Source organism: Monodelphis domestica, chromosome 3 (assembly GCF_027887165.1).
Source record: "Monodelphis domestica isolate mMonDom1 chromosome 3, mMonDom1.pri, whole genome shotgun sequence".
Lineage (NCBI taxonomy): Eukaryota > Metazoa > Chordata > Mammalia > Didelphimorphia > Didelphidae > Monodelphis > Monodelphis domestica.
This window is the reverse complement of record NC_077229.1, coordinates 429,354,134-429,377,313: the sequence shown is the minus strand read 5'-3', so window position 1 is coordinate 429,377,313 and position 23,180 is coordinate 429,354,134. Positions and strand designations below refer to the sequence as shown.

The 23,180-nt window shown below is 34.5% G+C and overlaps 1 protein-coding gene across 7 annotated transcripts in view; it reads right to left on the bottom strand.

Moving 5' to 3' along the window:
- Window positions 1–23,180, bottom strand: part of C3H18orf54 (chromosome 3 C18orf54 homolog) — a 45,788-nt gene that overhangs the window by 7,263 nt on the left and 15,345 nt on the right. For 6 of the 7 annotated variants that reach the window (XM_007486693.3, XM_007486696.3, XM_007486690.3 and 3 more), the window contains 2 exons: window positions 7,956–8,006; window positions 5,391–5,452 (listed from right to left, as the gene is read on the bottom strand). In XM_007486693.3, coding sequence (XP_007486755.1) covers window positions 5,391–5,452; window positions 7,956–8,006 — 113 coding nt within the window. The remainder of the gene's footprint in view (window positions 1–5,390; window positions 5,453–7,955; window positions 8,007–23,180) is intronic. The other variant, XM_007486699.3, reaches the window with a different exon arrangement.

Sequence of the window (23,180 nt, the reverse complement as noted above, 5' to 3'; positions counted from 1 at the left end):
CCACTTACACATCCCCACAGGACTGATGGGAATAGGGTAGGCTAGAATGAAGTTATTTGCCTGTACTGGTATACCAGAAAAGGCAAGATAGAGAAAGTAGGTTCTAGCATCCAATCCCTTCTTTCTACTCAGTGTCCACTTTAGTTGAACCTCAGCTCCCTTATGTAAACCTTAAAATTTCTTAGACTTATAAATGTTGGAAATTTCACCATTGGGAAATTTCATACTTGGAAAATTTCTTACTGATAGTCTATTGGAATGTGAACCCCATTGGCATGGGAGGTTCCTTCTCCTCCCTACTTAAGATTACTTTAGGACAGAAACCTTTTGCTGGACAATGGAAAGGGCTTTGACCTATGCTTAAGCATAGAACAGGAAGTTCTTTGAGTCATGATTGATTTTAGAATTGATACAATAGAGATACTTGGAATGACAGAACCAGGTCTTGGAAAATACAATTTCCACCCTACTCAGTCCTAACAGGATTTAGGAAGGGCTGCAGCATAGATCAAGATTTAATTATTTGAGAATATGACCTTCAACAGACATGTGCAAAGCCACAGACCTCTGGGCGGTCCTGGGTTAAGGTAGAGCCACCATTGCCACAGGGAAGACATGGACAGTGATTGGTAGATGTGAGAACTGAGGGGAGGGAACTTGGATGGTTTCCTTAAAGATAGCGGGGTCTGAGGACTAGAGGAGGTTGGTTGGAGAGGTTTTTGCTCTGAGAGGTTGTGCTCTGAGAAGCTTGCTCTGAAGGAAGCTGGAGGTGGAGGCCCCTGAGACTGTTTCTCCATTTTGGTCACGTAAGTGATAGGGACTGATCTCTTTTCTTTGCCTCAGCTATCTAAGGGCTTGGGCCTTTTGGCCCAGCCTAAACAGAAGGGGTATTTAAGCCCTATTCCCTTCTCTCCCCTTTCTCTCTCCCTCTCCCTCTCTATCTCTAATACCTTTCTTCCTCCTGTTTGTAATTAAACTCCATAAAAGGTTGACTGCTGACTTGAGTTTTCATTTAGGAATTACATAGCTGAATTCCTTGGTGACCTTAAATTAATATATATCAGTCTTTTAAAGTGATTTCCTTGTGACACTTAGAGGGTTTTCAATAACCTCCTAACTGGTCTTCTTGCCTAAGTCTCTCTCCAATCCAATCCATACTTCAGACATGCCAATGGGATTTTCTTTATCTGTTAGACAGACTATACATAAACTCCCCTATTCAATAAATTAGGCTCACTAATGCCTCTTGGAGCAAACAGAAGTTCCTCTGTTTAGTTCTGAAAGGCCTTCACAACCTGTCCCCAGACTATTTTTCTAGACTTTTTGTATATTACTCCCCTTTCCACAACCTACATTTCAGCCAAACTGATCTGACTGTTCTTCACACATGGTAGCCCATCTCTCACCTCTGTGTCTTTTCACCAATCATCCCTCATGCCCAGAATACAGACCCTTCCTCTTTTCCCCTCTCATTGTGTCCTTCCCTTCCTTTGCAAGTACCACTTTCTTTCATAAGGCCTTTCTTTACTGATTCTCGCAGCTATCTGTGTCTTCTCTTCTGAATTCATATTTATTTATTTGTACTTAATCATTTTATTTGTCCTCTGAATATACTAATTTATATATTTATTGTCTCCCTTATTAGAATGCAAGCTCCTTGGAAATTAGGATTGTTCCATTTATCATATTAGTATGGTGAATTGATTGACAAGTAGAAGTGGTGATTGACAACTCTCTAAGACTAAGTTGGATGACTTGTTACATTAATGAAGGAAATTTCCATCCAGATGAAATCATAGATCTAGATAAAAAAAAACAAAACACCAAACCAAGAAATCATCCTGGTTTAAAAAAATGAAATATTATTGGCAGGGCAAAAGCAAACTATTTTTATCATGTGAAAAAATCAATGTTATCACTCAATAATCTGTGAGTCTGTTATAGAAGAGAAGTTAGTGTCTAGATACAATTTATAAAAAGAGTTATGTGCATGCCCTGAAAATCTCAATAAGTACATTTATGAAGGTTGCATATGTGTTTGCCTTTCCTATGCTTAAGTGAGTCTCAAATAGTATTTGAAAAAATTCAATCTGCTAGCTGAGTACAATGAGAAAGCAAATCCTCATTGTTCCCTTAGTCTGTGCTTGACAAAATCCCTTTTCTGTTCAAAGAAACCAAAAGCTAAATGGACAGTCTATAGCAGTTGGCCTAATACAATAAATGGACAAGAACTAATCAAGGTTGTGATCTCATTAGAATTCTATCTTGTATGTGGATAGCAGAACAACTGATCAAAACAGAATTCAGTCACCACCTTAGCAAACCTTCTGACAGTATATATTTTTGTAGTAAGTAGATTAGAAGACTTAGGGCTCATTCACTTTTATAAGCTAAAGTGCCTATCACTAAAATAAAATCAGATTAAATATTTAGTTCTATGTGTAAGAATTGTTCCAAAAGGGCTGAATACATGTGTCAAGGACCACACATAAATCCTAAGGCCCCAAAATATGCTTTATGAGTTATCAGACCTACCTTGTCCCTTCTTGCGGACAATCAAAATATTTGGCAAATGAGTGTGATGGATGGAATTTGTTTTTTTAAATTTAAAACCCTTACCTTGTGTCTTGGGTCAAGGGCTAGGCAATCCAGAGTCAGGTGACTTGCCCAGGGTCAAAATAGCTAAAAAGTGTCTGAGGCCAGATTTCCTCCCAACACCCGGCCTGGTTCTCCACTGTGCTACCTAGCTTTCCCCTGATGGATGGAATTCAAAGTGGAACTTTGTGAAACAGTAATTTAAACTTGCCAATTTCCATTCTCGATATTTCCATGATGTGAAAAAGATCTGATATAGTCCACAATGCTCTACCTGTAATTTGCTTGTTTTAATTTTTTTATAAGTATATTTCAACGTAATTGAATGTCTTTTTAATATAAAATATAACATGTTTTAGTTTATGCATTTAAAACCATTATTTGGGAAAGGGAACTATAGGTTTCACTAAACTGTCAAAGAAGTGAACCCCACTAAAAAAGGAATTAAGAGCCCCATATTAATATCTATGCTTTGAAGAATACTTCAAAAATAGTCATCAAATTTGGAAGCAGATTGAAGCTTTTGTCCTAGACCATCAAATAAGGATCTTAGCTTGATTAGATTACCAAGTACCATTATTATGATTTTTTTAAAACCCACTGTGTATACACTATACTAAAAACTGTGGTTATCTACAAAAATGTCAGACATCTTTGATGTTCCAATCTTTGAAGAGATTACTAAAATAAAGCTTGAAACAAAAAGTCCAACAAATATATTTATTTCTATACCATACCTATATACATGCAACGTTACATAAAAATATTATGAAAGCAAAAAGTACACTGTCAAGCAGACATAAGCCAAACTTTGTCCAATCAGAAGTAGATAAAAGCATTTACAAAGTCCCTTTGGACTTAGAGTCAAGAGACAACTGAGTAGAAATTCCACTTTTGACAGTTATTGCCATATAACTATAAGCACATTATTTAATCTGAGCCTCAGTGACCTCAGCTGCAAAATAAAGATAATATTTGTAGTACCTATCTTGGATTATTGTGAGGGTCAAATGAAATAACATATGTAAAAGTGCTTTGTAAGTCTTAAGTAAATATATAAATGACAGCTATTATTAATCATCATCTTTACCATCCTCTTCCCAGATTTGGTTAAGAGTTTAAGGAGCTGTTCAAGAAGCACCACATTAAAAAATCTCTGGAGGCAGGGACTGATGCTGTCATCATTCCACAGCATTCTTAGCTCCTTAAATATTAGAGAAGCAAGATAATTTAGAGGACTGGGGAATAAGATAGGAAAGGAATTTAATCTAATATGTATATTCCTTTGTTACTAGATGGCATAGGGCACAGAGTGCAAGGCCAGAAGACAGGAAGACTGAGTTCAAAATCAGCCTCTAACACTTACTAGATGTGTAACCCTGGGTAAATCACTTAATCCTGCTTGCCTCAGTTTCTTCATCTATAAAATGAGCTGGAAAAGGAATTGGCAAACCACTCCAGGATCTTTGCCAAGAAAGCCCCAAATGAGGTCATAAAGAGTCAGAGAAAATTGCTTTAGCAAAGTAAAAATCTGTCACCTGATCCAGCATTCATTTTGTACATTTCTTATACAAACAACTATACTAAAACCAGAAGCCGCAGCTCTGTCTTAACTGAGATACTCTAATGCAAAGGCAGGACTGGCAGAAATACTTTCCCAGCATTCTGATGAGGACCTCATGGCAGATTTAGCTTCTCTATGCCTGGTATACCCCACAAAACACATCTAGCAAATTCCAATCTCCTTCTTCTCTACATCCCTGTGATCCAGAATCCCCTTCTGATTAATTGAAATCCTGTTACCTGCCCCTGCATGTTCATCCCCATTCAGCTCAGCTCGATAACCCCTCTCTTCTTCTGCCTTCCTTTTGTACTTTTCCAACTAATTTACCAAATTTTTCTTCATCCTCATCTCTTCCTCTCACATTTATTTTGTCTTGTGATCATTGATACACATTTTTTGTTTGTGTAATGTAAGGAAGAGAGATCCAGGGGGTTACAATGAGAAGCCAAGCTGAAGGAGAGATCAGCTGAAGAGCAGCAGAGGAGGGGCAGAGAGAGAGAAGCTCCAACTGTCAAGGGTCTTCCAGCCTGGGAGGTGAGGGAGGAAGGAGGTTTTCCTGGAAGCTGAGAAAGAGCCCATCCATATGGGACATGTTATTCCTTCTGGGACCCAAAAACAACTCCACTAAGGCTCTTCAAGAACAGCTATCAGAATTCTCAAGGGGTTTTTTGGATTTGGACTCATGCTGGCCAGAGCCATCCAGATCTTTCCCTGAGATTTCTTTCTCTCCCTATCCTGTTTCTAGACTTCTGAATTAAAAGCTAATTAGTTGAGGAATAGGGATCAACCAGCAGCTGGCCAGAGGAGTGTTCAAGGTACTCATCCTTGAACCCCGAGAACTTGGGGGGGAAACCTGCCAGAGGAGACCAGTATTAGAGTTTCCTACTCCCCACTTTCCTTGCCTGACATCCCTACCTCTCCTTCCCTGTGAACCCAAATAAATTGTTTACTACATTAGAATTAGGTCTGGTTGGTTTCTGACTCTAGGAAAGGAGACAGAAGATTTGGGGAGAATCACACCTCTCACCAAAAGGGGAAGGTTAGCTCAAGATCCCAGTGATCCAAACTGCCTAAACCAAGGAACAACAGCTCTCCTTGATAGTGGGGTGATCCCAGGTTTCTAAATGGAAGACCTTTTTTTTAGACAAAGGAATGGCTGATAAATGAACAGGCAATATATTCATTAAATATTATAATTATCATTTATGTTCATCAATAAGAATATACTTACTTTTGAAGAGATCTAGCAATAGGCATTACATCATCATTCATAGAATGTTCATCCTGTGGACGCTGTCAATAAAAGTATCAAATTGGATTAAGTTATTAATGTGTGTATGTATATATATATAGATATATACATATACACATTTATAAACATAAAATTATGATATGTATTTTAAAATAATGTAGTATATAACATTTTTGAGTAAACAGACCTTCAAAAACATCTATTTATTTTCTGAAGCAATAATACCAGCAAATGAAGTTTAATGGTATACCAAAAAGAATGCTTTTTAAAATATTAATCTTTCTATGACCCCTAAACATTTTTTGAATATCTGTGGCCAGTATGACTAGTTTGATAGATCCACAATTTTTAATACAACTCTATATTTATAAATATAAGGGGAAAAGTTCTGAAAGAGTTAATAACTAGATATATAGATAAATAATCAAGAGAATGTGTTTCAAAGGAAATAGACTGCAGAATTTGAATACTATATTGATCCAAATATTGACTACCATTTTTCAAAACAGTTTGTTTATAAAACTATTATCTTGGATAAGAAATTTGGTCATGTAATCAGAATGGCAGTGGATAGTTGTTTTTCTCAAACCTATCCAACCTTTTGCATGTGCCATTCTTGAGTAATTACTGCTGAATCCACAAAATAAGAAGATAAAGAGCAAAGGAGGAATATGATACAATACAAGAAATTAAAATACTTAAAACTTCCATTCACTTCCTCATCCTCAGTCCACCAAGTGGTGGCCAAAGCTAGTTTGAACAATCTCTCAGGCTTGTATTTCACATTCTAACTGTGATAAACCCTGCCAAATTCCCTACTGGCAAGGATTCATTCTAAATCTCCTTTCTCCAGTTCACAAAAGTTTGAAAATATTGATGAGGTTTAGCCATGGGAAAGACAGGAAATATAACTTGGGTGGGGGGAGATGCTAAAGAGGTGAAGGAGATTTCATGTGAAAGAGAAAGAAGACCAGAAACCACCCAAGGGTCAGGACTTAGCCTGGGTCAGGATCCAACCAGAGTCCCATAGCCTATAATGAGGGGAGGTTAAAGACACCCAAAAAAACCCTAAAAGTGCATCACAGAAACAGAAAGGAAAAAGGGCTAAGAATGAGAAGGGACATGAGAAGCTATTCTGAACAAGTTATTCCAAATAGAAAAGGTTGAACAATAAAGAAAAACAAACCATAAACTCAGAATAAAAAGAAATTTTACAGATTTCTCAGAGATCATGGAAAAACAGTAAGAAATTCTAGAACTATTCAAAAGAGAAGCCAAACATGTAAAAGTTTAGGTAAAAGTTCTCAATACAGAATGAAACAACAAAGCAAAATGGAGAAAGAAAATACTCAAAGTAGTAGTCTATAAAAAAAAAGCAAATGACATATTAGGAACACAAAAGTGGAAATATTTTTTTACAAAAGTAAACAGAAATAGATTTGAACAAATTAATTTTTTTACAGATATGAAAGCATTAAATAACCCAATAAAATGAAAGAAAATGGGAGAACAAATAAGAAGAAAAAACAATTTGCTATATTTAAGAAAAACATCCAAAACCCATAAGGACATATGGAACAAAAACAAGAAGCTAGAAAAAAATCAAATGATTCCAAAGGAATCATAGACATATTATGGACAAAGCAAAAATGAAAATTCAAGAATGTTAAAAGGAATGAGGACAGCTAGTTACATAACACTTTAAAGCAAGTATACTTAACCTTTGGGGGGGGGGGCGTCATAGACCTCTCTGTAGTATGGTGATGTCTATGGACCTCTTCTCAGAATTTTTTTAAAATGCAAAAAGTAAAATATGTGGAATTACAAAGAATAATGGTTGTATTTAAAGTAATCAAAATACTAAGAAACAAATTCATGGACTTCCCTGAAACCTATGCATAGACTCCAAGTTAAGAACCTCTGCTTAAAAGGAAGTCTAGTCAATGAACCAAAACAACACTAACATATAGGTACAAAATATTATAATATCTAAATTCATAAGGTAAAAGTTAATTGAACTCAAAAAAGATACTGGCAATAACACAGTAACTAGGAATTTGTAATGTTCCTTTTTCAGAATTGTTTAATCTAATAAAAAGACAAAGAAAAAGAAAAATGCAAAACTGAATACACTGTTAGAGAAATCCTATTTGAAAGATCTATAGTCTTCTAAATGAGAAAATTAAAGAATACATATACATTTTCAGAATTACATAGTAACTTTGAAAAAACAAACCACATAAAAGTGTACAAAAATTTAAAATAAGTGTAAAAAAGCAGGTCTACTAAATAAATTCTTTATAGATTGTAACACAAAATGAATAACAATTATTGACAAAAGCAATGATTAATTACAAATGGAATAATTATTGGTTGTAATAGAAATAATAAAATAATCAACAATAATGAATATAAGGAACACAGAACAAAATACTTAAATATAAATGGAGATTTAAGAATTCCTGAATAATTAAAGGTCAAAGAACAATTTATAGAAAAATTTTAAACTATATGATAAAAAACAGTAGCAATGAAACACCATACCAACATTTTGGGGATGTAGCTCAAGCAGCACTCAGAGTACAAATTCTCTCTCTGAAAAGATACATTAACAAAATAGCAAATGATAAAATCAATGCACTCAATATTCAGTAAAAAAACTGGAGAATAAACAACAAAAAGTATGAAATAATGAAAATAGAAGAAACAAAATGACAAAGATATCCATGAAATTATAAACAAAAGGAAAACCTGATTTTAAAAGACTAAAAAACCGTTAGCTTACCTAAGAGGAAAATATTATTTATCAAGAATAAGGTGAATTTATAAGAGAAGAAATGAAAAGAATTAACTACCTGCTGTATACTATTATAGGCTAGCCTTGATGAGAATTTAAAGGAAATTAATATTTACTTACAAAATTATTAAATACTCAAAAGAGTATGAAATAGAGACAATCCCACAAAATTAAACTGAACAAGCCATAAAAAGAGACTAGTAGTACTGATAACTAGGTCCAGATGGATTTAATAATGAATTTTATCAAACATTTAAAGATCACTTTATACCTATACTACAAAAGTCTTCTAAATAACTGAAAAAAAAGCTACTGAATTCCTTTTATGAGACAAATATAATTCTTATAACTAAGCCAGTGAAGGATAAAGCAGAGAATGAACTAGAGATTAATATCACTAATGGATATTGAAACAAAATTTGTGAATAAAATCCTAGCAAAAAGTATATAGCAACGTATCTAAAAACAATTATTTGTTATTTCAAAGTTAGATTTATTCAAGGAATGCAACGATAATTCAACATTAGAAGAACAACGTAATTATGCTAAAAATAAAACAACCACATTTATAACTATTTTTATAGACAACAATGCCTTTCATAACCCATAAGCACTCACTTATACAAGAAACTCTTAAAAATGCATGAATCTATTTTAAAATATTTTAATGTGATTAAAATTATCATTCTTTAATGTTTTCAAAAGCATATAATTGAAATCAAGAATAGCATATTTTCCAAGGAGAAACACTACAAGCTTTCACAATACAAAATAAGGATAAAGCAAGGAGGTGTCTTCCTTGTACTATTATTTGACATAGTCATAGAAATGTTATCTATAATATTAAGATAAGAAAGTGGGCAAAATTACCTTTATTTGCAATGACCCGATAATTTACTTAGAAAACTCCAGAGAATCAGGAAAGAAATCAAAACTATTAATGGCATCTCAAAGTAAAAGGTAAAAAAATAAATCTACAAAAATTGTTAGCTTTTTATATATGTAATAATAACAAAAATTAGAAGGCAATAAAAGAAAACTTCAATTCAAAATAAGAAAAAAGCATAAAATGCCTAAAAGTTAATCTCCAATTGACACATTCAAGTTTTATATGAATTCCATTATTTTAAAAAAGACTCTAGAGAGAAATAAGACTTAACTAGAGAGGTATTAATTGTTCCTGGTTGGCAAAAATGATGATTATGACCTAAATTAATTTCTAGGTTTAGTGTCATAATGAAATGAACAACCAATATATCATTTTATAGTGTTATGTTTTTTAAAAAAACATTTAGAGCAGTGATGGCAAACCTTTTAGAGATAGAGTGCCAGACCCCACCCCAGTCCCTAGACTGAGTGCCAGTCCCCCACCAGAGACTGAATGCTGCACCCCATTCCCCCTTACCCCAGACAGGGGAGGGAGGAAGCTTTCCCATTGGGCTGCTGAGCAGAGGGTGGGTGATGAAAGACTCATTTGGAGAGGGGGAAGGGAGTGGCCTGAGTGCTCTCTCTCCCTTCCAGCTCTACTGACTGGCCTGTGAGCTGCCCACTTTGCCCCACTGTCAGCTTCTATTGGCTGCTGAGAAGAGAGGTGGGGGTGTGTGAAAAAAAATGTCAACAGGCACAGTGGAGAAAGGGGGGGGGGGGAGCAGCTCTGCCTGAGTCCTGTCTTTCTAGTAACAAACTTGGTAGGGAGGAGGTTGTGGGGGAGGTGACCCACATGCCCACAGAGAGCACTCTGCCTGCCATCTTTGGTACCCATGCCATATGTTTACCATCACTGATTTAGAGGCATAAAAAAGTCTAGAATCTTAAAGGAAATACAAAGGAATGAAAAGGACATTAAAAGACAGAAGCATTTTCAGAAATCAAAACTATATTATGAAGCAGCAATTTCTAAATCTATTGATCATTTGTTAAATTAATGAGTTATTTAAGAACAAAACTAATTAGGGAAGAGTTCCCTATTCGACAATAACTTCTGGGAAATCAAATTGATTTAAAAAAATTATTTAGACTAGCACCATATATCAAACACCTCTGTGGAATTAGTACCTAAGCCTGCCCTATTGTGCTTCTAAAGAACTTGACATAACTGTGAAGAATTATGGATAGATGAGGTATTGCTAACCTAAAGAAATTATGTTCAGGGATTTTTTTTCCCCTCACAGGAAGATTTGCTTTCTTCAGAATAATGAAAGTTCTTGTACTACATGTTGTAATAACTATTTGTTAATATTTTACCTTTCTCAAAACATCCTAATAATTTCTCCTCCCCTATCTATTGAGTTACAATGATTTCACCCTGGGCTCTTATATTATCGTGTCCAATTTATAAACTTCTATTTATTTCTTACATCTTTACATTTTCATTAATTTGGTCTAAGGTTCTTGATTATTTTTTTCCCTTCAAAGTATATAAAACTCTTTAGCATTGTGTATCAGAGGAGAAACTTCTCCAAAGCATTCATTTCTGTACTGAAAAGGTCTTTCCCTTGTGTCACCTACTTCACAGATTGTGGGGAGGATCAAATGAGAAAATATTTGTAAAACACTTAGCACAGTGCCTGGTGCATAGTGCATATTATATAAATGCTTATTCTCTCCATTCCCTCTCTCCCATAAATAATAAAGCTCTACTTTGATTAAGTGGGAATGTTTGTGCTCTGGGTTAATATTTGAATATCACAATAAATGGATTGAAGATTTAATTATAAAAGATAACAAAGTAATTGCAGGAAATGGATGGAAGTACTTTTCATGGTTTTGACTAAGGGGAAAATCATTAACCAAATAAAAGATAGAGTACAACGAATGAAAGAGAAGATTTCACTTAAATGAAATTGAAAAGCTTTTTAGTAAATAAAATAATATAGACAGGATAGGAATGGAAACTTTCAACTAAGAAAAAAAATCTTTGGATTAAATATCTTTGTTAAGAGTCTGATATCCAATATAGATAGATACTTGTGTTAATTCTCATATGTATATGTGTGTATATATATGACTAAAGGTTATTCTCTATAAGTAAATAGTAAAAAGATATGTTCAAGTGGCAGTTGGGTGGCTCAGTGGATTGACTGAGAGCCAGAACTAGAGACAAGAGGTACTAGGTTCAGATCTGACCTCAGAAACTTCCTAGCTGTATGACCCTGGGCAAGTCACAACCCCCAATTCCTAGCTCTTACAACTCTTCTGCCTTGGAATCAATACACAGTATTAATTCTAATGCAGAAGGTAAGGGTTAAAAAAAAATATGTTTGAGTCTTCTGAGTCATATAATCTACAAGATAGAAAACTAGACCTTTTTTATGAACCCTCTGCCTCTTAAGTTTCTTCAAAATAGAAATAAATAAAGCAACTTCAGTTATCTTCATGATTTTGGACTCCCAGACTAAAAACAAATAAATCAGGAACTGACACTTATCCTGACCTCTTGCCTAGAAAGGAGAGCCCAGAATGGATACCTTAGGACTGATTCTATGAAGAATAAAGAGATAATGAATAATTATAGGGATCAATAGAGAATGAGTACTCAGAAAGAAAGTGTGAATAATAATGAAGGGAGTAAGAGAAACCTTTTCTGAAAAGGGGCACAAAAATAATATTTAGAAAACTAATGAACAGGACTCATTGTAAGGGAAGAGAGGAAGGGATAATCTACTTGCCTGAACAGAGAAAAATAGGGAGCAGAAGAGAATTAAATAATCAGATAAAAGTCAAAAATAGCACCACTATTTGTAATAAACTTATTACAAATGCCTAGTATCTAAATTTACTGGTAATATATTAATTTAAGCAATGAAAAGATATAAACCATAACATAAGAGTGAGGGAGATGTCAATATCCCTCTTTCAGTTTTGGATAAATCTAACAGAAAGACCAACAAAAGCAAAATATTGAACAAAACAACTTGCTGGAGAAAAAAATATATAGTGTCTTTTAAATGGGACTGCTATAGATTATACATATTTCTCAGCACCATATGGAACTTTTATAAAAATTGACCTGTACTAGAGAACAGAGATATTACAAACAAATATAAAAAAGCAAGAAAAGTTAATATATCCTTTATAGGCCAGGACACAATAAAAATAGTCATTAGTTCAGGGACCACACCAAAAAAAAAAAAAAAAACCACAGACCAAATGGCTATTTAATAATATAATCCTAAATAATGAATGAGTCAAAGAAAAAAATAACAGAAATAATTAATAATTATGTGAAAGAAAATGACAGTGATGAAACAACATACAAAATTTCCGAGATGCATAAAAAGCAGTCCTTGTTGGGGTGGGGATTTGTCTCTATAATCATACATTAATAAATAGAAAAATAAAGGATTAATCAATTGAATAAACATTTTAAAAATCATAAAGTCAACAAGTAAGCCTATAATATGTACAAAAGAAGAAATTAAAAATCTTAGGATAAACAACTCTTGGGAATAAAAACAATATAGAAGTGATCAATAAAACTAAAAGTTGGTTCTCTGAAAAGATTGTGATAATCATCACAACAAATGCAAAAAAAAAAAGCACCTGACAAAAGTATAGCATTCTTTTATGGTAAAAAATCCAATACAGCATAAGCATAAAGAGACTCTTTAAAAAAAAGATCATAAATAGCATTTATCTAAAACCAAAATCAAATATCATGTGCAATAGGGATATATGAAAACCTTTCCCAATAAATATAGGAGTAAAGTGAGGATGCCCATTCACCCCTCTGTTATTTCATATTGCTCTACAAGTGCTAGCAATAATAATAAGACAAGAGAAAAGAATTAAAAATAGGTAAAGAAGATAAAAATATATTTTTGTTGATTATATAGCTTACTAAAAATCCTAAGGAATAAAAAAAGATAGTTACAGAAATAATTAATTTCAGTGAAGTTCCAGGCTACAAAATAAACCCTCAAAAATCAACAGTATTTCTCTATAATAATAACAAAATCCAAGAAGCAATAATAGAAAGCTAAATCCCATTCCAAATAAGCTACAAAATACACAAAATATCAGGAGGTTGACTTCACAAAGTGGGTGTGCTCATGCATGTGTAGGCACAGGCACACACACACACACACACACACACACACGTATAGATTCAATTGCAAAGTGCTCTTTGAGAAAATAAAAACAATTTAAGTAGCTGGTGGAGTATTCAGTGCTCATAACTAGGCCATGCCGATATGAAAAAATGGCAATGCTTCCAAAGTTAATTAATGCTTTTAATGGTATGCCACTCAAATTACCATGGGGATACTTTATAGAACTTGATAAAATAACAAAATTTATTTGAAAAAAAAAAGCCAAAAATCTGGAACGTAAAGGGAAATAATGGAAAGAAATAGGGATGAAGTAAGAATAGTACTTTCAAACCTCATACTATATTATAAAGTAGCAATCATTAAAACCATTTGGCACTGGTCATGAAATGGAGAAAGTGACTCTATTTCATAGAAATGACAGAGAAATGACAATTCCTATGCAAAAGAGAATCCGAAACAATAGAACACAATAATTCAGTGTTTGATTAAGTGAAAAACAAATTACCTAGGATAAACTCATTTTTTTATAAATTGCTGAGAATACTGGAAAGCAGTCTAGCAGAAATTGGGCCTAGAAGGGGGCAATTGGGTGGCTCAGTGGATTGAGAGCCAGGCTTAGAGACATAAGGTCCTAGGTTCAAACCTAGCCTCAGATACTTCCCAGCTGTGTGACCCTGGGCAAGTCACTTAACCCCCACTGCCTAGCCTTACCACTCTTCTGCTTTGGAACCAATATTGATTCCAAGATGGAAGGTAAGGGGTTTAAAAAAAAAAGAAAAAAATTTGGGCTTAGACCAATACCTAAAACTATATTCCACAGCATATTCTAAAGGTTTATGCAACTTTAATCTTAATGATCAGATTATAAAAAAAATTAAAAGAGAAGTAGATCACATACCTCCAAAAGCAATGGGTAGGAGAGGTATTCTTAACTAGAGAGAGATAATTAGAAAATATAAAATATTCAACTTTGATTACATGAGACTGAAAGGCTTCTGCACAGAAAAAGGGAAGTGAACAAATGATATTCATGTTATATAAAATATACATACAGTGAGCATGTGTATGTTTGTTTATATTTATATATAACCTACACAGATAAAATTATTTATGTTCATAGATATCTGTCTATCTATCTATGTATCTCTCTCTCTCTCTCTCAATCAAAATGACCAATAATAATTCCCCAATAGAAAACTGGTTAAAAGATATGAATCAACAGTTCTTTAAAAAAAAAAGAATCACCAACTATTCACAAATACATGAAAGATGTTCCATATCAAACTTGAAGTTTTGCCTACAAACTGGTAAATATGACAAAAAATAATAATACTCAATATTTAAAGGGTTGTATAATGATAAGAAAAATAACACCTTTTGGTGAAGCCTGAAAAAGTAAAATCATTTTGGAATGCAATATGGAACTATGCAAAAAAAAATCACTAAAATGTCCATAACCTTTTTGCCAGAGACTCCATTACAGAACTTATACCCCAAGTAAATTATCAATATAAAATTCTTAATATACCACAAAGTATTTATAGCAGGAAATTTTGTGATAGCAAAACATTGGAAACAAAGTACATGCCCATTAATTGGGGAATGACTAAACAAATGGTATTCCATGAATGTCATGGTGTATTACTATGCTGTAAGAAATGAAAATGGTAAGTATACACCAAAAAAATCAAAAGTGAATATAACAAAATTATAGAGTAAGCATGAGTTGATATTAAAATTCTATTGATTTTTAAATACATATATATATAATAAATATAAATATTAACTAAAATTAATTAATTAAAAATAAGACAGGAAGTCCTGGGTTTAAATCAGATCTCAGATATTTCCTAGCTGTATGACCCTGGGCAAATCACTTAACCCCAAATGCCTGGTCCTTACTAGTCTTCTGGCTTAGAACTGATTCTAAGACAGAAGGTAAGGGTTTTAATATATACTATATATAGTATATGATGACACACACACACATGTAAAGAAGAGATCCTCAAACCCAACCCTCTGTAGAGCTGGAACTTCCACAGGTGTTACATATTACATGTTTTCAGATTTTTTAAATGTATCAACTAATTGTGCTGATTTTTTTCCCTCTTTAAAAAATACTTTTTATTATGTGAGATGGCCCACTAGGAGGGGGAGAAGAAAAAATACTGGGAATAAGTAGGAAGATATAAGAAACTGAAGACATCAATAGAAACTTATTTTTAAAAAGATATGAACAGTTCTCAAAAGAATTGTAAACTATCAACAACTACATGAAAGACTGTTCGAAATCATGAATAAGAGAAATACAAAATAAAACAACTTTGACATTTCATTCAGTTCACACCCAGAAAATGGGGAAAGCGTGGCGAAAGTGACAAAAATAGGAAATTAGAAGAGATATAGGAACACAAGCATACAAATACAATGTTGATAGATAAACTAATTTGCATAATGCAAAATAAGAAGTTAATAAAATATTCATACCTTTTCCTAGAGACCTCAGCGATAAGTATATACTCTGAGGAAGCCAGGTAAGAAAATGTATATAGAGCTGGTTCAAATCTTACCTCAGAAACTTAACATGATGATCCTGGGAACATCAGTTAACTTCTGCCTGCATCAGTTTCCTCAACTGTAAAATGCAGATAATAGTGCCTACCTCCCAGAATTATTATTAAGATCAAATAAGATATATTTGTAAAATACTTAGCAACTAGCACATCATAGATGCTTTAAAAAATATTTGTTTCCAACCAGGAGAACATTGTACACAGAGACCGATACACTGTGGTACAACTGAATGTAATGGACTTCTCCATTAGTGGCAGTGCAGTGATCTAGAACAACCCAGAGGGATCTATGAGAAAGAACACGATCTACATTCATAGGAAAACTGTGGGAGTAGAAACACAGAAAAAAAAAACAACTGCTTGATTCCATGGGTCAAGGATATATGGCTGGGGATGTAGATTCTAAATGAACATCCTAGTGCAAACACCAACAACATGGAAATAGGTTCTGATCAAGGACACATGTGATACCCAGTGAAATTGCACATTGGCTGCGGGAAGGGTGGAGGGAGGGAAGGGAGGGAAATAATGTAACTCTTGTAACCAAGGAATAATGTTCTAAATTGTAACCTCCTGTAGTTACATCTTAATTGACTAAATAAATTAACTTAAATTTAAAAAAAAAATACTTGTTCCCTTCCCTCCTATTGAGGTCAAAGATGAAGATCTCATACACAGAAAAAATATCCATGCAAATCTTTATTGTTAAGTGCTAAGAAACAAAGCAAGTGCTAGTCATCTGAGGAATGGCTAAAGAAATAGCGGTACATGAATGTAATAAAATATTGCACCCCAAGAAATGACAAATAAGAGGAATTTAGAGAAATAGAGAGACATAAACTGACTGGGAATAAAGAAAGCAGAAACAGGTAAACAATATACACTCAGTTTACAACAACGCAAATAGAAAAAATAATAAAACAAAAATAAATAATGCATAATTCTAAAGAAAAAACAGCCCCAGAGGGATGAAAAAATGTCTTCCTCCTTTCATTGGAGAGGTAGAGGTCTGTTGATAAAGAATGTTGAATATGCTATCAGATGCTATGAATGGATCAAGTTTTGCTGAACTGCTTCTTAATTTTTATCATGAGAAGTTATCCTAGACAGGGGGGAGTAGGAAAAGTTACTCAGAAGTCAATGTGATATAAAAACAAAATCAATGAAACTTATCTAAAAAACAAACAACTATATTTGTATTTAGTGACACAGGTAGCTATTGATAATAGCTACAAGTGAAGCACTAAACTCTCCATTTGCTGGCACATATGCAAACTAGACAAGTCTGTGGGGTGAGGAAGGCAGAGTTTCTGCCTGCATCTGTTTCCCAAATCCCATGGAGACATGGATTTCATGACAGAATTGACCAAAACTCCCTTCTCTACATCTGAGAGTAAAGAGGAACACTAGGGGTCAGGGCAAGGCCCTTCTACAGAGTTTGCATTTTGTCTAATAGCTTGGCCTACCCTTATCATTTTTTGAGAAAACATTCCGAGCTAGCTATTTTTCATTATTGTCTTTGAATCTTCAACATCTAGAACAGGTGTCTGACACAGAGTAGGCACTTAAAGTTTGTTGCTTAATGCAGTTATTTGATTTGGGGCATTTCTACTTTTACCCTTGTTTGGAGACTACTTTGATGATTTTTAATTATCTTAATTAATGTATAATTCATTAGTTTTCTCTCTTTTCTTTATATATGGAATCAGAAATAAATTTCCACTAAGGAATGCAGAGGCAGCCTATAAATTAACAGTAACATTTCAATCACTATTATATTTTGGAGTTTTTCACCTCCATTTATGTCTGAATCCTGTGTTAAAATTTTTTTTTGCATTATTGTATATGAAAGATATAATTACTATTTCAGTTACTACCATAGAATCTATATATAATTTTTTTACATGAACAGCTTTTATAAACATGCTAAATAAAGCTGGAACTACAAGTCAGCAAAGGTCTCTCCTATATAGTTTTTGCTCTCCTTCCTAGTTTTTGCTTAGATTCTTGTCAGTTTATTTTCCTGCTAGATTCATAAGCCAGAAAGATACACATTGAATTCCCCCAAAGTAACATTATGACCTAGTTTTTTCTTTGAGCACATATATTATAGGATCATAGATTTAGAACTAGAAGTAAACTTAGTCACATAGTTTAACTCCATTGCTTTATTGAAGAAACTGAGGCCCCGAGAAGGTAAATGACTTGTTCAAAGTCACATAGATTAACATCAGTGTATTTGAACCCAATGCTACATACTTCATGTAAATATATTTACTAGCAATTTAGAAAAAAAATCTGTGGTGCCTTCCAGGATACTATATTAATCTATGGAGCATGAACCTTTGTTTTAAATATGCTTCTCAAAGGCAGCAAACTTTGTAATTTATTTGGTCTACTTACCCTCATGATTTATGGATATATTCATCTTATTTACATTTATGAATGTAATTATTTCCCCCTTCCTCCATCAAATCTTGTTTTAGTATTCTTTCATGTCCCCCCATTTGTCTATGGGGGAAAAAGGCAAATGTGCACAAGATATATTATTCATATTGCTTAGAACAATTCAGTCTCAATATTCTCCCTTTATTTTCTGTCTCAGAGTTAATTTACTGGGGTCTTGCCCATTTTCTTTCAAAATCAGTCTCCAATTGCTATAGAACCAGTATGGCATTGTTATGTCAGTCATAAAGTCAGTCATGAGATCAGGGAGATTTGGGTTCAATCAAGGCCTTCTTGCCCCCAATCTTCCTACCCACTCATATACTAGCTATATACCCTTGGGCCTCTCAGGAACCTCTTATTTAGCCTCTGGGTGCCCCAGACAATTCTCTAAGATTCTTGGCAGAGGAGTTGTCCTCATGTAGGAGCTCCCTAATGACATCATACATACAATCCACTTCCTTTACCTTTATATCTAGATATAATTTATAGAGATAGATCTAGATATAATCTAGATATTGCAAGGAATTAAATTAAGGGTTTGACTAAATATGTGAGAATTCTAAATTAATATTGTGGTTACTGATTTAAAAATATTATAGCTCAAGCCAAAATGACTGTTAGTAGATTTACTTACAAAGAGGTGGAAAGAGTGAAAGTAGAAAAATACAAAAAGATTTCCAGCCTATAACAGTAAATATTGCTCTGGTTCCGCTCATCTGGGACACAGTTCCACCCACTTGGCCTCCTCCAAGAGGGGAAGGCCTCTCTGAAACTAATCTCTCTCCAGAAGCCAGGAAAGGAAAGCCAGTTACCCAAGAACCAATCCAAGAGTTAAGGTCCCAAGTCAAAGCCAAGGTCTGGGTCGTAGCTCCAAATTGCAGTCCCAGTCCAAGATCCTCCAATCTGAAAATTCAAGCCTAAGATGACACCAGCCAAAGAAGTTCAGGACTTTTAATGGTTTTTTCCTGTACCTTCCCTTCTTTACAGGGGCCAATCACAGTTTCAAAATTGCCTCGCACTGCCCAGGGGGGCAGTATCTATGAGATCCACACCTTATCCTCTGAAGGTGTCAATGCCGGGAGCCAGCAGGAAATCTGCAAAGCAACCCCCAGGAAGGATGGAAACATCCACTGAAACCCCCCTAAGTGACTTTCCTTATTAATATCCTCTTTTTATTGGAATTGCTATGGTTATTATTCTTGCTTAGCCCCAGGAAAAATAGATGAGAGCAACAGGTTTTCAGGGTTAATACAGATTTCCCACTCTATCCCCCCAGAATATGTTCAGGAGATCCCACTTACAAAATTAAACATAAGGATTCTTATATACCCACTTAGATAAGAACCTCTTTTCTAGACATAAAAACTTCTGGCAAATCTATACTCTGAATTCCCCAACCTATATATGGGTCATGTTGATTCTACCCTGTGACCCTGCACTTAGCAACAATGTTTTGTTGACTGTCTCCTTAGGCGTCACATCTGTTATGTTCTATAAAAACATGTATGTTGAGAATGAAACTGTGTGCCAAGTAGATGTGTGATCATGAGGGTATAAAATAAAGCCAAGCCTCAGCCAAAGAGGAACAGTTTCTCTGTGAAACCCTGTGCTGCACTTTGAATAGGAAAGCTCTCTCCCATTCATAAATATTTCACCTAAGTTGCTACACCCAGTCAGGAGGAACCCTCAACTTTTACCAAAAGATTCACAAGTTTCTGACTGATTGGGTTAAAAGGGTGGAGTTCTCCAAGTAAGTGACTTGTGAAATCTCTTACTTGATAACAAAAATGTTAAGTAGGGGTTAAGCAAGTGCTTACTCAAAATAGACAAAGAGAATAAAGAATTCCCTTTCACAATAGATTTCCTTCCTTCTCAAAACCCAATCTTCTTCCTCCTACCTATTCCAGCCTCATCTCCTACTTATTTGAATACATTTGTAGCACTATCTTTTTTATTGTTTAATCTACCCTTCCCCTGGCCTAGATAAATCTGAGGTTTAAGAGAGCCCAACTCCCAGCTCTTTGTTGAAATAACCTTCTTCCAAGTTTAAGAAATTAAGTTCCTCTTTTCTTTTCCCCTGAAGTATTTCATTATGGGCTCAAACATACAGGAACAAAATCTGTATCCCCGTGTTGCTTACTGAGACCAGAGGGTTCACAGTATATTTATCCTTCTTTTGGAATCTAAGTCACTAGATCATAACATAGTGCTTTCAAATTTTGGAAATTTATTCATCATTTTTAAATTTCTTGTCTTTTGAGGATTGCCCACTTCTAATTTTCCCAAAAGGAATGCTTGAAAATCATTACTTTTAAAATCCTTAATTTTTCAGGATAAGTTATTCTCAGGCACAAATTATTAACTTTTGCTTTTCAAGATGTCATATTCTATTTTCTTTTCCTCATTACATAATGCTACACAATTCTGGCTGAGATTCCATGATATGACTTTTTCTTTGATAAAGCTCTGGGACATGGTAATTGAACCCATGGATGTTTATGACTAAGGTTTCACTTCAATGATGACATATGTATTGGACTTTGAATTTTTGTTCTAATTTTTCTGGGAAATGTACTTTAATATTTCTTAAAATAGTTTTCTTCTTTTTTTAGAATATTCTACTTCTTTGCTAAGATTTTCCACAATCTTTTCTGAGTCATCAGTTTTCCTTGTGTTTTATTAATAGTTCTAATTCTATTATGTTCACTTCTTTCATTATTTTGATTAGTCCACCTAACTACTTTGAGGAGTATCATTCCCTTCTCTTTTCTCAGGTTCTTGTTATACATAGATATGACTCAGTGTGTGATTACCAACATGAGCAGCTTGGAGTACAGGAATTTCTGGGAACTCCCTCCACTATCTATAAATTATGAGTTAAATCTCAGAAATTAACTGAAGCATTGAGAAGTTAAATGCCTTGCCCAGTTTGGTAGGAGTAACATTTATTAGGCTGGGCTAGTTTTTTCCTAAAAGATGAGAAAGCTGTCCACAGCCCTGATTAGTCCAGTAAACTAGGGCTTATGCTGCTGAAGCAGCTTCCTGGTCTCCTGAGGCATACAAAAGACTACCCACAGAGTCAGTGACCTTTAGACTTAAAGGATGTTTCACCCCTACCTATGAAAGTCAACATGCCCTTCTAACCGATTAATTTTTCTGTATAGAGACAGAGAGACCTTAATTAATTCTATGTCCCTGATGAATATTCCCTCTATTCTTTGGCAAAGAGAACCACAAATCAAATCAATGTGTTCCACTCCTGAACATGAACCAGTAATTGGCCGAGTCAGACTTGGCCTATAATTGACTACAGTTGTGAAGATTCAATTACAAAAAGCTTGTGGTGCTCAAAGGGAAGTAAGACAAAGAGGAGAAGATAGAATCATGGGTGAAAAGATGGCCAAATATAGCAACATGACATCTTACAGGTACACTAGGTAAACCCCATTAACAGGGTAGAAAGCTACTATCTCAAACACAGAATGCTAGTCGTGAAAGGAAGCTGACAGAGGATAAAGATACCCTGAGAAGGAGCATTATATGATTATTGTTAATGGCCCTGAAAATGTTAGATGGTCCAAATAAGGAAAATGAAAATAATCATCCATGTGCATTCAGAAAATAGACATGCCCTTGCATGTCTTAACAGCAGAGAATGGCTAATATAAGAGCAAGGAAAAAAAGGGTAATGCTAATAGGGGTTAAAGGTCCAATAGTGGCAGGCAAAATGTAATAGTCTCCAACCCAGACTGGACTAGAAAAAAGAATTCTGTTGAAATCAGTACTACAAGAAAAAGGAATAAGAGTGAGGATTATAATTGGAAATCCTAACTGGTGATATGAAAGCCTCAGACTAAACCAATTGCTACCATCACCATTTCCCTCTATCAACATGATTTTCTCCAGAGAGGGACTGGAGAGTTGAGTAAGTTTTTACAATCAAGGAAGTTGGCCAGCAGCACAAATTTAAATAATCTGATAGATCTGATAGGTCACTGAAACAATAATTGATGAGGGTGTGAACTAAAGAAACCAATTAAGTAGTGTTCTATCAAATTTGGGGAATTTATAGAAAACTGACCTTTGTACCAGTAAAATCAGTTAGAGGTCAAAGATGGAGACCAACCTTTGTTTCTTTTTAGGGAATTACAATAAGAAGAAATGCATACTTCATCCTGTAAAAATAAACTCCTTTTGTAACTGGTCCTCCAATGTGACTCTCAGGTGGTGGAATGGAGAACAGCGAGGGGAGGCTGGTACAACCCAAGTCTCAGTATATTCTCTGGCATAGAGTCAAGCAACATGCAAAATAAACTCATAGCTACCCTTACTAAAGAGCTGTAATGAGGACTGGTGATGATGTCAGTAGTGTCATCATCTGCACTGGGGCCTTGATATTCTAAATACTAACTGAAATCACTTTACACAGGGAGATTGAAAGAAGCTACTGCTATCTAAAAAAGTATGATAAAAAAACATGTCTGGAGACAAGATTCTGAAGAAAAATCAATCTCTGGACTAGGCTAACAATAATCAATAAATTAATGGTTAAAGATTCTCTCAGGAATCAAAGACCAAAATATGGTCTTGGATCATTTTAAATACAGCTGCTGACTCTGAGAGCTCATTATTCGGCCCTCCTATGGACAGTAAAAGGCAGTTTTAACTGATAGACATGTGATGAGGAGATGGGTCCAGCCCCTCCTGGATTACTTCATGATGGTAGGAGGAGCCACATGAAGAACAAAGACAGGTTGTAGGATTATTTTTGATGATCTAAGGGAAAGATCAAGTTTGGTCTGGATAAGGTTTCATATCCATAAACCAAATGCTCCTCTCAGTATGAGGGATCAAAGATAGAAGCAAATCACTTCTGGGGAATATTTGGTTTAAGTTTATT